We start from the raw sequence: 18,078 nt of genomic DNA on the forward strand, positions 1-18,078 counted from the left end.
GAAAGAAAGAAAGAAAGAAGGAAGAAGGAAGGAAGGAAGGAAGAAGGAAGGAAGGAAGGAAGGAAGGAAGGAAGGAAGGAAGGAAGGAAGGAAGGAAGGAAGGAAGGAAGGAAGGAAGGAAGGAAGAAGGAAGGAAGAAGAAAGAAAGAAAGAAAGAAAGAAAGAAAGAAAGAAAGAAAGAAAGAAAGAAAGAAAGAAAGAAAGAAGAAAGAAAGAAAGAAGAAAGAAGAAAGAAAGAAAGAAAGAAAGAAAGAGAGAAAGAGAGAAAGAGAGAAAGAGAGAAAGAAAGCAGTTGTATTGTTTTTGAGAAATCATGCAGCTCTTTCAATGATTCCAAGCTACTCCAACCCCAAATCCATCTTTTTAAAGCAATACTCTTCTATATATCTGTAAATAACACAACCACTGAAGAATTAAAATTTAAGTGAATCAAAGGGCAATGGAAAGGCATGTGGTATAAGAAAGCTGTATTATCAAAGGTGACCTGTGTGGAAAAGGAGATCATTAAAGCATCATCAAAGATGTGTATGGTTGTTAAAAGAAATGGGCTAGACACAAAGTAATACAGAACAAAATAAAAAGAATCTAGAAAACAATATATACTTATTGACTACAATTTATAAGAATATTATATAACATAAAGAACTTTATATGACAATATAAAAAGCTAAAATGCTAAAATTGAATACTGTGTAATTATAACAGAGCTTGACCATAGAGTTTAGAAATGTACCTCACCTCCCTTTCCTCTTCTTAAAGGTGGGAGACTAGTGGTATTGTATATACCATCAGACTCAGGTCATGTATTGGTTGATTTTGCTGAATTACATATTTTCTTTTTTCTCCTTTATTACAGTGCATGGCATGTTAGGGAAAAGGGGGAGATTGAAGTGTAATATATGCAAATAAGAATGATATTAAAGCAAAATATATAAAAACATAACAAAATGAATGCATTGTCATGTATGCAATGATATAAAGATAATAATAATTGCTTATTTTATATGTGTTATAGTTTAAAAATAGTTTTACAAAAATTATTTTACAACTGCCCTGTGAAGTGAGTATTTCAAGTGTTAAAGTCAATAGTTCAAATTTTATTATCCCTGTTTGACAGATGGGCAAACTAAGGATTTCAAAATTGAAGTGACTCATCCAATATTATATGGCTAGAAAATGGCAAAGATGAAATGGATCACAAGAAGTATTTATGTGGACAATAAATGATTATAGTCATTAGTTCTAAGATTAAGTGATGTTTTTTGTTGTTGTTTTTTGGGGGATTTTTTTTGCCAGTCACAAAGAATTGTTGATTCATATTGAACCTGTAATCATTTAAAATGCCCAATATTTTTCCAGATGAACTATTCATTCACATCTACACTATTTTCTACTTTTGCTATTGATTTTGTGAGGCTATGTTTGTTCTGTCATTCAGTTGTGTTTGACTTGATATTGTCCATGGTTTTTGTTTTTGTTTTTACAATATACTGGAGTGCTTTGTCTTTTTCTTCTCCAGTGGTTTAAGTCAAGTAAAAGTTAAATAACTTGCCCAAAGTCACACGGTTAGTGTCTGAAGATGGATTTGAACCCCCTAAATTTGAACTTTCTAAATCCAAGCCCAGTGTATTATCCACTGAACGATTTTGTTGCCTCTGAAGCTATGTTAATAGCCTTTATGTCTTCAGTCCATTATTCCAAACCTATTGGAATGTAACTGGACCTGAGTTCTCTTATTCATCCATTTATCCATCCTATTTAATTTGTATGCCTTCAACTTCGTGTATTTGAGAGTTCCAGAGAGGATCATGATTCAGTTAAGAATTGGAAATGACTTCTAAGATATTTTCTAATTCAAAGATTCTGTAATGTCAGAATTTTCTGTCAATATAGCAAAACAAAATCAGCTGTCCAACAAGTCTTTCATGTTTTTTTTCCTATTATTTGCATTCAGGTTTATTGGTATAATAAAGCAAGTGCATTACATCTTATGGGAACATTTTAGATTGCTAACTTGTCCTCATCTTTATAAGCTTAGAGATTATTGTTATTTACCTATTTAAACCATCATATTTGGCCATGGCATGATCTGGTTGACTATTTTCTCCATAAACAAGTAGATTGTTCTCAGTTAGCAGACGAATTCAAAGATAAAGAAATAATCATTCACCTGATTATTCCTCCTGCTTTTTGAAACGTAATTTCATCTTCCTTTCTCGCATGGAATTAGCTACTAACTTTCCAACAACCTGAATGTCAGCTCTCTTGAGTATTGGGTGTCCAGAAACTAAAAAAAAAGAAAGAAGGGAAAAGTAAAAACACATATTAATTTGTTGATTAGCAATTAAAAAAAAACTCTTTCTGATGATATAAAATAGACAAATATTATCTATTCTGAGTATCTACCAGCAGTTGATAACTATTAGCAAATAATTCACATATTGGCCCAGTGATAGGTACTAACATACTCTCCTCCTCTTCTCCCTTTCCATTCTCTTAGGTGCAGAACTGGCAAGAGTTTTAATAATAGCAAGAACTAGAGATACTTCCACAGGCTTGGTTTCTCTCAGATAAGCAAGAGGAATGCTTCTCTAACAGAATAAAAGCTCTTTAAAGGATAGATGATAGCTAAAATGTGAGGCTAGACAAAATGGGAAACTAGAAGGGATATCAAGTCTCATATTCCAAATTCCTAAATAAGACTTGTGGGTAAATATGGCTGCAGTTTAGATGCAGGAATCATCGCCTATCAATATAGACTATCTCAAAAGGCCAACAAAAGCTAATTCATATGAACAAACGGACTCGACAGTAGGGCACAGAATTAAAGGTACATGGGATTTGGGCTTTTCCATACTATAAGGGGGTGAAATAGCCTACACCAAAACCTGAGCTGATCTAACCTCCCCCATTCCACCTATGGATCCAATGGGTTAGACTCAGAGCCAGATCACGTTATATATAATTAGTGAGCGAGTGAGGGGCATCTGTAGGTCCTTGGCAGCTGACTAAGATCACCAAAGACCTACCCCTGAGAGCAAATAGACTTGGGGCTCCAACTGGCAGAAGAGTGCAGACCTTGGTCAAGGAGACAACACAGAGAAGGGCTGCAAACAGAAGAAGTTCCAGAGACTCAAGAGGTGGCCTCAGGCAACAACCTTGTTCCTTAGCTCCATACACAGAGAGCCTGCCCTCCTCACTCAGACTTCTGACTGGAAAGGGACGGAAAAACCAGCATAGTGATGGCAAAAAATGTACAGGAAAAATAACTTCCCAACACTAAGAAGAACAAGAAAGCTTTGACCCTGGATAATTTTTATGGAGGAAAAATTAGATTACAAAGGAAACAACAGAAGAGGATGAACAAATAAATGCACCCAAACCTCCCCCCCCAAATGAAAATTGGCCATAAGCTCTTAAAGAATTTAAATCTGAGCTTATGAAAAAGATGGAAGAATATTGAAAAGAAAAGTGGGAAATAGTTCAAAAAGAAAACAACAGTTTAAAAGACAGGAACTCCCAATTGGAGAAAGAAGCCGAGAAACCAAATGAAATGATAAATGAATTCGAAACCAAAATTAAACAGCTGGAAGCCATGAAAAGCAGGATAGACCAAAGTAAAAAGGAAAATCAAAAGATTATAACAGAAAAACCAGTCTTTAAAAACCAGAATTGGGCAATTAGAAGCCAATGATCTTGCAAAACAGCAGGAATTAATAAAGCAAAATCAAAGGATTGACAAAAATAGAAAGAAACATTAAATATCTCGCTGAGAAGATGATTGACAAAGAAAACAGGTCTAGAAGAGAAAATTTTAGTATCATCGGTCTACCTGAAAACCCAGAAATAAACAGAAAACCTTTATATCCTACTACAAGAAATTATCCAAGAATATTGCCCTGATGTTCTTGAACAGGAGGGCAAAATAGCCATTGAAAGAGTTCATGGAACACCCTCTATACTAAATCCTCAAAAGACAACCCTCAGGAATGTAACTGTCAAATTTAAGAGCTTCCAAACAAAGGAAACATTTTTATAAGAAGTCAAAAAAAGACAATTCAGATAGCAAGGAGCACCAATCAGGATCACACAAGATCTGGCATCTTCTACACTAAAGGACCACAAGGCTTGGAATATGATATTCAGAAAGGCAAGAGAATTGGGTCTTTAACCAAGGGCCACCTACCCATAAAAACTGTATATAGGGTTTCCAACAAAATAGATTTCCAAGTATTTTTAAAGAAAAGACCAGAACTAAGTAGAAAGTTTGATATCCAAAAACAAAGATCATGAGAAACATGAAAAGATAAATTAGAAAGAGAGAGGAAAGGGGGAATTTTTTTAATTTAAACTTTCTTCTTTAAGGGCTTCAATAAGAGCAAATTGTTCATATTAATATGTGGAAAATGTTATTTGTAACTCAAAAATTCTATTCACTATTATGGTAATTTGAAAAATCATTGATAGGTAAAGATTGAAGTAACAAGTGGCCTAGGATGATATGCAAAAGAAGAAAAAGGGAGGGAGGAATAGAAGATGGCACCAAAAGAAACTTGAAGGAATAAAATAAATAAGATAACTGATATCACACAAAGAGACACATGGGAAGGGGAGGGGAAGAACACTGTTATAAGAAGGAGATGAAGAGAGTGCTAATAGGAAATACTTAAACCTTACTCTCAGTGAAATCAGTTCTGAGAGGGAAAAGCATCTAGATCCATTGGGGTATAGAATTCTATCTTACCCTATAATCACAGTGAGAAGGGAAAAACTAAGGGTGGGGTGGGGTGGGACAGGGAGTACAAAAGAGGAGAGAAGGGGAGGGAACTCAATAGATACTAAAAAAATAAGAAGGAAACAAAAAGGGAGGATGCAGAAAGGGAGCTATAATAAGTGTAGGGATTAGGGGGATTGATTAAAAGCAAACCACTGGTTTAAAAACATATAGCAAAAGAAGAAAGGGAAAAACTAGGAGAGGATATCAAAATGTTGGTGGATACAGAGGTGGTTTTCACAATTCTGAATGTGAATGAAATGAACTCATCCATAAAACAAAAGCAAATAGCAGAGTGGATGAGAAACCCAAACTCTACCATATGTTGTATACAAGAAACACACATGAGGCATGTAGACACTCACAGAATAAGGATCAAAGTCTGGAGGAAAATCTATTGGGCCTCAACTGAGTAAAAGAAGGCAGGAGTAGCAATCATGATATCTGACAAAGCCAAAGTAAAAAAATAGATCTGATTAAAAGAGATAGAGAAGGTAATCACATTCTGATAAAAGGCAGTATAGACAATAACGAAATATCAGTAATCAACATGTATGCACTGAATAGTATAGCATCCAAATTTCTAAAGGAGAAATTAGTGGAATTAAAGGAGGAAATAGATAGTAAAACTATACTAGGAGACTTCCGGTTAAGATGGTGGCTTAGAGAAAGCTAAAGCTCAGATCTCCGGAAAATCCTTCCCGACCGATCTCAAACTATAAGCTCCTAAGGTGCCGAAATTCAAAACGATCAACAGCCCAGACCCTGGGAACCCTCCTCCTGGACCTGGCCCCGGTTCAAAAGGTACGGCTCCCCTCAAAAGCCAGAACCCGAGATCACTCGGACCTCAGGGGTAGGAGTGCAGAGTCCAAGGCTCCCGGAAGCTGCAGCCCGGCCGGGCTCAGAGAGCAGGGTCTGCGCAGAACAACAACCCTCAGGGCCTTCTACAGTCCCGGTGAAAGTTACTGCCTGGGGCTTCCGCTGCAGAGAGCTGGTCAAAACAACAGCAACCCTCAGGGCGGGCAAGACAGCCTCACGGGCTAGATCCTGCTATCCAAGTCTCAGTGAAAGCTTGGGGAAGCTGCAGCCCATCCCCCCGCAGGCCAACGAAACAGCCTCACAGCCAGCGATTCTGAAGGCAACTTCCGGAAAGCGAGCCGGGGGAGAGTGTGGCCTCGTGGTCCGACCCTTCCATTCCAGTTCCAGTGAGGCATATTTAGTTTAACCCAGGGAAAGCTCATAGAACCAACATCTGCCCAGGACTAAAGCCTCTGATCACCAGACAGAGATAAGAAATGCTAATCCTCCACATTCAGAGATGACAAACTCCACAGAAGCACAGAAGCCCCAAAATACCAAGAAAAATAAGAAGAAAGGGGCGACTTTGGACACATTCTATGGAGCCAAAATACAAAATACAGAGCAGATAGAAGAAGATATACAAGAAAATTCTCCAAAATCTTCCAAAGGAAATAGAAACTCTCCACAAACCCATGAAGAATTTGAATCAGAAATGACCAAAAAGATGGAAGCCCTCTGGGAGGAAAAGTGGGAAATAATGCAAAAGAAATTCATGCATCTACAAAACCAGTTTGACCAAACTGTAAAAGAAAACCAGGCTTTAAAGCAAGAACTAATAAAGCAAAGCCAAAACACCAAGAAATTAGAAGAGAACATAAAATATCTCACCGACAAGGTGATAGATCTGGAAAATAGAGGGAGAAGAGAAAATTTAAGAATAATTGGACTCCCAGAAAAGCCAGAAATAAACACCAAACTGGACATGGTGATACAAGATATAATCAAAGAAAATTGCCCAGAGATTCTAGAACAAGGGGGCAATACAGCCACTGACAGAGCTCACAGAACACCTTCTACACTAAACCCCCAAAAGACAACTCCCAGGAATGTAATTGCCAAATTCCAAAGCTATCAAACAAAAGAAAAAATCCTACAGGAAGCCAGAAAAAGACAATTTAGATATAAAGGAATGCCAATCAGGGTCACACAAGACCTTGCAAGTTCTACTCTGAATGATCGTAAGGCATGGAACATGATCTTCAGAAAGGCAAGAGAGCTGGGTCTCCAACCAAGAATCAGCTACCCAGCAAAACTGACTATATACTTCCAAGGGAAAGTATGGGCATTCAACAAAATAGAAGACTTCCAACTTTTTGCAAAGAAAAGACCAGAGCTCTGTGGAAAGTTTGATACCGAAAATCAAAGAGCAAGGAATACCTGAAAAGGTAAATATTAAGGAAAGGGGAAAAATGTTATCTTCTTCTTTTACTCAAACTCTCTTCTATAAGGACTACATTTATATCAACCTATGTATACTAACATGTGGGGAAAATGTAATGTATAAATAGGGGGTAAAGAAAGACCAAATAGAATAATGGTTCTCACACAAAGATTCACATGGGAAGGGGAGGGGAAGAAAACTCCTATAAGAAGGAGAGGAAGAGAGGGGGGTGCGTTTACTTAAACCTCAATCTCAGGGAAATCAACTCTGAGAGGGAAAAACATCCAGATCCATTGGGATCTTGAATTCTATCTTACCCAACAAGGGTAAGGAGAAGGGAAAACCAAGGGGGGGAGGGGGAGAGGGAGAACAAAAAGGGAGGGAAAGAGAGGGGGGAGGGGGAGGGAACAAAAAGGGAGGGACTAAAAAGGGAAACATCAAGGGAGGGGACAAGGGGGACTGTTTCAAAGTAAATCACTGGACTAAAAGGTAGAGCCGAAGAAGAAAAGGTTAGAATTAGGGAAGGCAATCAAAATGCCAGGGAGTCCACAAATGACAATCATAACTTTGAACGTGAATGGGATGAACTCACCCATAAAACGTAGGCGAATAGCAGAATGGATTAGAATCCAAAACCCTACCATATGTTGACTTCAAGAAACACACATGAGGCGGGTTGACACCCACAAGGTCAGAATTAAAGGATGGAGTAAGACTTTCTGGGCTTCAACTGATAGAAAGAAGGCAGGAGTGGTAATCATGATATCTGATAAAGCCAATGCAAAAATAGACCTGATCAAAAGGGATAGGGAAGGTAATTATATTTTGTTAAAAGGGACTCTAGACAACGAGGAAATATCATTAATCAACATGTATGCACCAAATAATATAGCACCCAAATTTCTAATGGAGAAACTAGGCGAATTGAAGGAAGAAATAGACAATAAAACCATACTAGTGGGAGACTTAAACCAACCATTATCAAATTTAGATAAATCAAATCAAAAAATAAATAAGAAAGAGGTAAAAGAAGTGAATGAAATCTTAGAAAAATTAGAATTAATAGACATATGGAGAAAAATAAATAGGGATAAAAAGGAATACACCTTCTTCTCAGCACCACATGGCACATTCACAAAAATTGACCATACATTAGGTCACAGAAACATAGCACACAAATGCAAAAAAGCAGAAATAATGAATGCAGCCTTCTCAGATCACAAGGCAATAAAAATAATGATTAGTAATGGTACATGGAAAACCAAATCTAAAACCAATTGGAAATTAAACAATATGATACTCCAAAACCGTTTAGTCAAAGAAGAAATCATAGAAACAATTAATAATTTCATCAAGGAAAATGACAATGGCGAAACATCCTTTCAAACCTTTTGGGATGCAGCCAAAGCGGTAATCAGAGGCAAATTCATATCTCTGAAAGCTTATATTAACAAACAAGGGAGAGCAGAGATCTCAATTGGAAATGCAATTGAAAAAACTTGAAAGCGATCAAATTAAAAACCCCCAGCAGAAAACCAAATTAGAAATCCTAAAATTAAGGGAGAAATTAATAAAATCGAAAGTGATAGAACTATTGATTTAATAAATAAGACAAGAAGCTGGTACTTTGAAAAAACAAACAAAATAGACAAAGTACTGGTCAATCTAATTAAAAAAAGGAAGGAAGAAAAGCAAATTCACAGCATTAAAGATGAAAAGGGGGACAGCACCTCCAATGAGGAGGAAATTAAGGCAATCATTAGAAATTACTTTGCCCAATTATATGGCAATAAATACACCAATTTAAGAGAAATGGATGAATATATACAAAAATACAAACTGCCTAGACTAATAGAAGAGGAAATAGAATTCTTAAATAATCCCATATCAGAAATTGAAATCCATCAAGCCATCAAAGAACTTCCTAAGAAAAAATCCCCAGGACCTGATGGATTCACCTGTGAATTCTATCAAACATTCAGAGAACAGTTAATCCCAATACTATACAAACTATTTGACATAATAAGCAAAGAGGGAGTTCTACCCAACTCCTTTTACGACACAAACATGGTACTGATTCCAAAACCAGGCAGGTCAAAAACAGAGAAAGAAAACTATAGGCCAATCTCCCTAATGAATATAGATGCAAAAATCTTAAATAGGATACTAGCAAAAAGACTCCAGCAAGTGATCAGAAGGATCATTCACCATGATCAAGTAGGATTCATACCAGGGATGCAGGGCTGGTTTAACATTAGGAAAACCATCCACATAATTGACCACATCAACAAGCAAACTAGCAAGAACCACATGATTATCTCAATAGATGCAGAAAAAGCCTTTGATAAAATACAACACCCATTCCTATTAAAAACACTAGAAAGCATAGGAATAGAAGGGTCATTCCTAAAAATAATAAACAGTATATATCTAAAACCAACAGCTAATATCATCTGCAATGGGGATAAACTAGATGCATTCCCAATAAGATCAGGAGTGAAACAAGGATGCCCATTATCACCTCTACTATTTGACATTGTACTAGAAACACTAGCAGTAGCAATTAGAGAAGATAAAGGAATTGAAGGCATCAAAATAGGCAAGGAGGAGACCAAGTTATCACTCTTTGCGGATGACATGATGGTCTACTTAAAGAATCCTAGAGATTCAACCAAAAAGCTAATTGAAATAATCAACAACTTTAGCAAAGTTGCAGGATACAAAATAAACCCACATAAATCATCAGCTTTTCTATATATCTCCAACACAGCTCAGCAGCAAGAACTAGAAAGAGAAATCCCATTCAAAATCACCTTAGACAAAATAAAATACCTAGGAATCTATCTCCCAAGACAAACACAGGAACTATATGAACACAACTACAAAACACTCGCCACACAACTAAAACTAGACCTGAACAAATGGAAAAACATTAACTGCTCATGGATAGGACAAGCCAATATAATAAAAATGACCATCCTACCCAAACTTATTTATCTATTTAGTGCCATACCCATTGAACTACCAAAATACTTCTTCACTGATTTAGAAAAAAACATAACAAAGTTCATTTGGAAGAACAAAAGATCAAGGATATCCAGGGAAATAATGAAAAAAAACACATATGATGGGGGCCTTGCAGTCCCTGACCTAAAACTATATTACAAAGCAGCAGTCATCAAAATAATTTGGTACTGGCTAAGAAACAGAAAGGAAGATCAGTGGAATAGACTGGGGGAAAGCGACCTCAGCAAGACAGTATACGATAAACCCAAAGATCCCAGCTTTTGGGACAAAAATCCACTATTCGATAAAAACTGCTGGGAAAATTGGAAGACAGTGTGGGAGAGACTAGGAATAGATCAACACCTCACACCCTACACCAAGATAAATTCAAAATGGGTGAGTGACTTAAACATAAAGAAGGAAACCATAAGTAAATTGGGTAAACACAGAATAGTATACATGTCAGACCTTTGGGAGGGGAAAGGCTTTAAAACCAAGCAAGATATAGAAAGAATCACAAAATGTAAAATAAATAATTTTGACTACATCAAACTAAAAAGCTTTTGTACAAACAAAACCAATATAACTAAAATCAGAAGGGAAACAACAAATTGGGAAAAAATCTTCATAGAAACCTCTGACAAAGGTTTAATTACTCATATTTATAATGAGCTAAATCAATTGTACAAAAAATCAAGCCATTCTCCAATTGATAAATGGGCAAGGGAAATGGATAGGCAGTTCTCAGATAAAGAAATCAAAACTATTAACAAGCACATGAAGAAGTGCTCTACATCTCTTATAATCAGAGAGATGCAAATCAAAACAACTCTGAGGTATCACCTCACACCCAGCAGATTGGCTAACATTACAGCAAAGGAAAGTAATGAATGCTGGAGGGGATGTGGCAAAGTAGGGACATTAATTCATTGCTGGTGGAGTTGTGAATTGATCCAACCATTCTGGAGGGCAATTTGGAACTATGCCCAAAGGGCGACAAAAGAATATCTACCCTTTGACCCAGCCATAGCACTGCTGGGTCTGTACCCCAAAGAGATAATGGACACAAAGACTTGTACAAAAATATTCATAGCTGCGCTCTTTGTGGTGGCCCAAAACTGGAAAACGAGGGGATGCCCATCAATTGGGGAATGGCTGAACAAACTGTGGTATATGTTGGTGATGGAGTACTATTGTGCTAAAAGGAATAATAAAGTGGAGAAGTTCCATGGAGACTGGAACAACCTCCAGGAAGTGATGCAGAGCGAGAGGAGCAGAACCAGGAGAACATTGTACACAGAGACTAATACACTGTGGTATAATCGAACGTAATGGACCTCTCCATTAGTGGCGGTGTAATGTCCCTGAACAACATGCAGGGATCCAGGAGAAAAAAAACACCATTCATAAGCAAAGGATAAACTATGGGAGTGGAAACACCGAGGAAAAGCAACTGCCTGAATACAGAGGTTGAGGGGACATGACAGAGGATAGACTCTAAATGAACACTCTAATGCAAATACTATCAACAAAGCAATGGGTTCAAATCAAGAAAACATCTAATGCCCAGTGGACTTACGCGTCGGCTATGGGGGGTGGGGGGGGAGGAAAAGAAAATGATCTATGTCTTTAACGAATAATGCTTGGAAATGATCAAATAAAATATATTTAAAAAAAAAAACTATACTAGTGGGAGACCTGAACCTTCCTCTATCATATCTAGATAAATCAAACCAAAAGAATAAATAAAAAGAGGTAAGAGAAGTGATTGAAATCTTAGAAAAATTAGAGTTAGTAGATATTTGGAGAAATATAAATAGGGAAAAAAGGAATAAACCTTCTTTTCAGCAGCACATGGTACATTCACAAAGATTGACCATGTATGAGGGCATAAAACATGGTAAACAAGTGCAAAAAAGCAGAAATAATAAATGCAACTTTCTCAGATCATAATGCAATAAAAATGATAATTAGTAAGGGTTGTGTTATAGGGTTGATTTGGGTATAATGGAGAAAGAGTAGATGATCCCAGAAAGTAAAAGGAGAGTGAGATGGATCCCTCCCCCCTTCAGTCTTCTTTAAATATGTCTCTCCACTAACCTTGACTTTACTCCCCTCTAATAACTGATTTAAAAGGTGAACCTTTTACCTTGTGGAAAGAGAGAGAAATCAGCTCTCTCCCCCTTCAATATGACAAGGAAGTCAATTTAGGATAACTGACAACTTTTATTCTAACAGATTGTGGTTAGGAGTAAGATAAACAAGATGTCTACAGGTAGGTTAGAGTTTATAGGAAAGAGGATAAGGAAGTCTCTGTCTAAAAATATCTTTCTCCCTCCCCACAAAGTTGAGAGACCCAGGCTTGTCAGCCTGGTCTCTAAGAGACTCAGGATTTTGTGACCTCTGGTCTTTATCACAGCAGAGCCAATGTCCAGATCGAAGGTATCATAGGAACTGTGGTAGGTCTTTTTATGCTGTTCTTATACTTCTCAGGTTCTGCAACAATTCTTAGTGTCTTTGGGGTGGGGGATAGTGGTTAGGATCAATGAGGGATTTTGTATGGCTCAGGAGAGAAATATCTGATCAGCCTGTCACCCTAGCTGTCTCAAGATAGAGAGAGATCAACTGTCTCCCACCTGGAATCTCTCTTCCCTCAAGATTCCAAGCCTTCTCCACCATTCCCCAATGTGAATGAAAACCTCTGCATGTCTTCCAGGCTCTGCCCTTCAAAGTCTCTGGATCATTCCTCTATCACAACTCCTCCATTTTGTCTTTTAACATGGAATCAATCTGATACCTAGCAATTTACTTACCTTAAATTAATCCTAATGTAATCTAGCTATTATATTTACTACTCCCCCCTCCCCAAATAACAAATCTTATCTAGATCTATCTGCCTCCTACACTAAGGTCCTACCTTATGCTAAAGACTGAGTTGTGGGAAGGAGAGTTAGGGTCACACATGGTATTATGGCTTATACCATTACATAGAGAGCCAAATCAAAAATTAATTGGAAATTAAATAATATGATCCTCCAAAACCAGTTAGTTAAAGAACAAACCAAATTTCTAAATAGCCTCCATAACTTAAATAAATTTATACATTAAGGAGTTAGTTATTAAGTTGATTTCTGTGGTGTCTTGTATTTCTGAAACTAAATAAAATACAATCAATGAATACTAGTTTATTTATTGAACAGTTTAACAAATTTGTAAAACATTTTGGAACTGTAAAAAGGAAGATTTAAAAACCATTTTATATTTTAATCCAGTTATTCTACTATTGGGTTGATACCCCAAGAAAGTCATTGACAACAAGCATTTTTTAATCACAATATTATATAGTGGTACTATCCACAACAGTAGATGGAATGGAAATAGCGTACCTATAAACTTGAAAACTGTTAAACAAATTATGGCATGTGAATATAATGGAACATAAAAATGCAGATAAATATAGGAAAAAAGTATTAAGTGAAGCAGAGGGAATAAAGAATGGTCCAAAAAACAGTATTCACAATAACTACAATTATGTAAATGAAGACAATTTTAAATGACCGTAAAACCCAATACTGTACAATGCAGTTACAAACTTAATACAAATGCACATTCTATTTTTTTTTAACAAACTATCCCTCACAATAGCTCCTTTATGTTGTTAGACCAACTAAGCACACCAGGTATATCCATTAGCTTAACCTTTGGTGAGAGCCACACAGAATGTACATTCATGTTTATGCAGAAAAAGGTTAGAAGATTAATAAATAGCTTCAATAAGTTAAATTCGTTTACATTAAGGTGTCAGTTATCAAGCAAGTTGACTTCAATAATATCTTGTATTTTATCAACTAAGTAAAATGCTACAAGGTCATACTAGTTTTTGACTTGTAGATTTTTAAATGGTTTCAACATGTTTAGGAAATATTTTGGAACTATGAAAAGAAAAAGTACAAAATTATTCATAGATAGACACAATGATCCCACTACCAGGCTGATGCTTCCAAGACAGTCATTGACAACAAGAAAATATTTTTTCTGAATGATAATATTCATTGTGGCACTATCTAGAGTAGCTTTAGGAAATGCCAGTGGTGTGCCTATAAGTGGCATGTCTATATATTTCTAAACTGTTGAACAAATTATGTGGTGGAATATAAAGGATGCTGAGAAATATTAGGAGACTTGTATGAAGTGATACAGAGGGAGCAAGACTAATTAGAACAGCATGCATAATTATTACAATTATATAGATGAAGGTAACTGTTCTCAAAACAATATTGGACAACATTGATATAAACAAGTACAAATGCATCCTCTCTTTTAAAAAATTAAGGAAGGGCAGGGTTGTATGTGCTATCCCTCAAAATCACCCCTTCATGTTGGACCAACCAAACACACATGGCAAATCCATTAGCTTTATTGTGTGGGTGGGGAGTCATACAAAATTTACATTGAAGCTGATGCAAATAGAGATTTTTTTGGAATTGGTGAAATAATCCAAAGTTGTCCCTTCATTAGCCTGGAATCAATAACTTATTACCCACAGTGTGTTCACAGCAAAAAAAAAAATTATGGCAGGGGGGAAATGGCTAAAATTGAAGAAGTTTATTGTTGTTTGAAAGCAAAAGGATTAATAACCAAAACTCTGGAAATAAACAAACATTGGTCAATCTAGTGCAAGTGTTTGAGTTAGGCTCCTTGGGGTGGCTAGTTAGATATTTACTAACCCATATCAGCTTTCCCTTCCCTATGAGTCTTTGTTTACCTTGTATCTAGAGAGAGAAAGGCTTGTCTAGCTAGGAACTGAAAGAAATGGACTTGACCAAGGGTTTTTAATCTAGAATCTAAAGGTTTCTGGGAATAGATCCAGGAAGGTCAATAGATAGATTACAAACTATTGAAATACAGTTGACTTCCTTTGTAATCCTATGTATTTTATTTGATTCATTTAAAAATTTCATTGTCAGAAGGGGTCCATAGGTTACAAGACTTCCAAAGGGCTTTTTAACACAAAAAATTAAGAACTCCTGTACTAGTTAATTCCTAAAAGCCCACCTATATCCAAGTCCCTTGATTCCAAAACACTAAAAGTAGCATGTTCCTTCCCTTCTATTTTAATTGGAAGCACATTAATTCTTATTTTATTTTAGTTAGTTAGGCAATGCAGAATGAACTATTACTTTAATATTGTTTTGAGTTTTTCTTTCTTTTAACCCCATGAGCTGTTACGTAAATGCCAATCTGATTTTAGTCTACTTTTCCAGACTTAAAGTTATTTCTTTTATATTCCAAAGAGATTAGACTATTGACTGTTACCAAACCTCATCTTGCTCTCTCACAATCATGTAGAACTTCCCCTCCATATCTGAAAATTTCTCCTCATTGTCAATGGTTTAGCTGAGGGGTGTCAAATGCAATTCACAGGGCCCCTGACCCTCAGAATGTGTTAGGAACCATATTAAAAGGTATTTGGAAAAATTTTAACAGAATAGATGCGAATATAATAAGACATGGATAGATAATGTTATCATGTGGTTTTCTAAGTTGATATGTGACCCCTATTTCTATTTGAGCTTGAAACTACACCACTATTAGTTTAGCTTCTATTCCTTCAAGGCTCAGCACAGGTACTACTTATTCCATGAAGCCTTCTCTGATTCCCCAGCTAAATGGTTACGATTCCCTCAAATTTTCCTAAAGTTCCATTTCGCCCTCATGTATTCTATTTAATATCATGCTTGTGTTATATTCCCCTTAGTAGAGGGTAAACTCCCTGTGGGAAGGAATTGAGGTGTTTGTTTTTCATTTTTATAACTCCAGCACTGCTTAAAGTACTTTCACACAAAGTAGATATTTCACAAATATTTGTTGAATTGAATTAACAGAGGTCAGAATTCTTCTTATGTGATGAAGTGCTACTATATTCCTGGTCTCTGTATATCATGCATCAAAAGGAATCATTGTTGATTCATGGTGGAAAGATGTTAGAGATCATCACCTTTAGCTCCACCCCTGCCTCTTCAAAGAAGCTGTAACTTTCTCAAGATTGCACAGGTAGTTAAGTGAGAATAAGGTGTTACACCAAGTTGTTACTTTGGCCAGAGATAAAAAAAAACAATAGTAATTATATTTATATATGTGAATATACCTATTTAGTGAATTACCAATGTAGAAACTCCCTCTACTTATGTGGCTCTAAAACCAGTTTGAAAACATATAACCTTTTAAAAATATTTTCTTCTCTCAATTATATGCAGTAACATTCTTTAACATATGTTTTCTTTAATTATAAGATCTGAATTGTTTCCTCCCTCCTTTCTCCTCCTGCCTCCCTGAGATGGTAAGCAATTTGAACTGGGTTTGGATAAGATCATACAAAACATTTCCACATTGGATGTATTGTGAGAGAATTCTTATATTAAAACCAAACACCCCAAATAAAAAGATGCAAATAAAATAAAGTGAAAAACTGTATGCTTCAATCTGCATTCAGATGCCATCATATCTCTCTGGAGGTGGACAACAGTCTTTGTCATAAGTCCTTCAGAATTGTCTTGGAGCATTGTATTGCTGAGAATAGCTAAGTCTTTAACAGTTGGTCATTCTATAATATTGCTGAATAGCCATATAGTCTTATGAGCTGCTCATAGGGCTAAAAGATAGTGGGTCCCTAGATACTGGAGCAGTTTTTGTTTCAATTATCTCAAGTCATGAGTCATGCCAAAATCTGTATGGGTGAAAGGGTATTTAGGGAAACACACAGTGACTTTGTAGACCTGAACTCACCCAGCTGGAAAAGGTGGGTCCTTAAATGGGTCCAGTACACATTGCTAATCTGTGTCAGAGATAGGACATATTAACAAAGGTCTCCTGAGTCTAAGGCCATTCCTCTATTGGCAAGACCAGGCTACCTTTCTTTTTTTTTTTTAAACCCTTACCTTCCATCTTGGAGTCAATACTGTGTATTGGCTCCAAGGCAGAAGAGTGGTAAGGGCTAGGCAATGGGGGTCAAGTGACTTGCCCAGGGTCACACAGCTGGGAAGTATCTGAGGCCAGATTTGAACCTAGGACCTCCCCTCTCTAGGGCTGGTTCTCAATCCACTGAGCTACCCAGCTGCCCCCCAGGCTACCTTTCAACAATAGTATTAGCTAAAATTTAAACTTATATAAATAACAATTTAAAGTTTGTAAAGTACTTTGTGTCCATTATCTCATCTGACCCTCACAATCCTATACAGTATTATTACACCCCATTGCACTTTATAGATGAGGAAATTGAGCTCAGTTGTCTTTGAATGACTTGCATGGGGTCAAATTGATAGCAAGAGAAGCATGATTCAAACTCTGGCATCTCCTGTCATAGAGTCTAACACACCTTCTACCACAAAAATTTAAAACATCAAAATCAGCATCAAATATTCATTGATTTCCTACTATGTGCCAATTCATGTGATGTTGAACAGAGTATATCTCCTCTCTGGGTCTCAGTTTCTCTGATTATAAAATGAAGAGGTTGGACCAAATGATGTGTAAGACTTCTTTCTAAGTCTACCATTCTCTAATAAGTCTTGATTTCTAGCACCATGCTCAATGGCATGGGTGCATAAAATAAGTGAAAAAGATATTATCTCTAACCAAGAGGAACTTCTGATGAAAATAGATGGAATAAAGATGAAATCAGTACTAAATGAATAAATATCAAAGGCTTCCATCTTTGTTAAAAATTGAGTTTTGAGCAAAGGCTTTTTATTTTTTAAAAGGAGAAAGGAATATGTGGTAGGTGGCATAGGAAGATGGAGAGATGACTCAAAAAATGAATATCCATTTGGCACTAACTATAAAGTATTTGAACAAAGACTGAGTGCTGATTGGTATAATAAGGGCTCTGACCAATTAAGGACTGATAGAAAGCTATTCCTCGTTATCACCTTTTAGATTGTGTCTCCATGACAGCCAACAACATACTAAAAAGTGAGGGAAAATCAGTCTGATTGGTTGAACTGGAGGTCATATCTTAATATCCACACTAAACCAACAGCTCAATTTCAGTCCAAAC

The 18,078-nt window shown here is 36.5% G+C and overlaps 1 protein-coding gene across 3 annotated transcripts in view; it reads right to left on the reverse strand.

Moving 5' to 3' along the window:
- Window positions 1-1,042: 1,042 nt before the first annotated feature.
- IQCM (IQ motif containing M) overlaps window positions 1,043-18,078 on the reverse strand; it is a 524,263-nt gene continuing 507,227 nt past the window's right edge. For 2 of the 3 annotated variants that reach the window (XM_007496247.2, XM_056802758.1), the window contains one exon: window positions 1,044-2,287. In XM_007496247.2, the coding sequence (XP_007496309.2) occupies window positions 2,175-2,287 (113 nt within the window). In that variant the 3' untranslated portion in view covers window positions 1,044-2,174. Of the gene's footprint in view, window positions 2,288-18,078 lie in introns of all 3 variants that reach the window. The other variant, XM_056802759.1, reaches the window with a different exon arrangement.

This window comes from Monodelphis domestica, chromosome 6 (genome assembly GCF_027887165.1).
Source record: "Monodelphis domestica isolate mMonDom1 chromosome 6, mMonDom1.pri, whole genome shotgun sequence".
NCBI lineage: Eukaryota > Metazoa > Chordata > Mammalia > Didelphimorphia > Didelphidae > Monodelphis > Monodelphis domestica.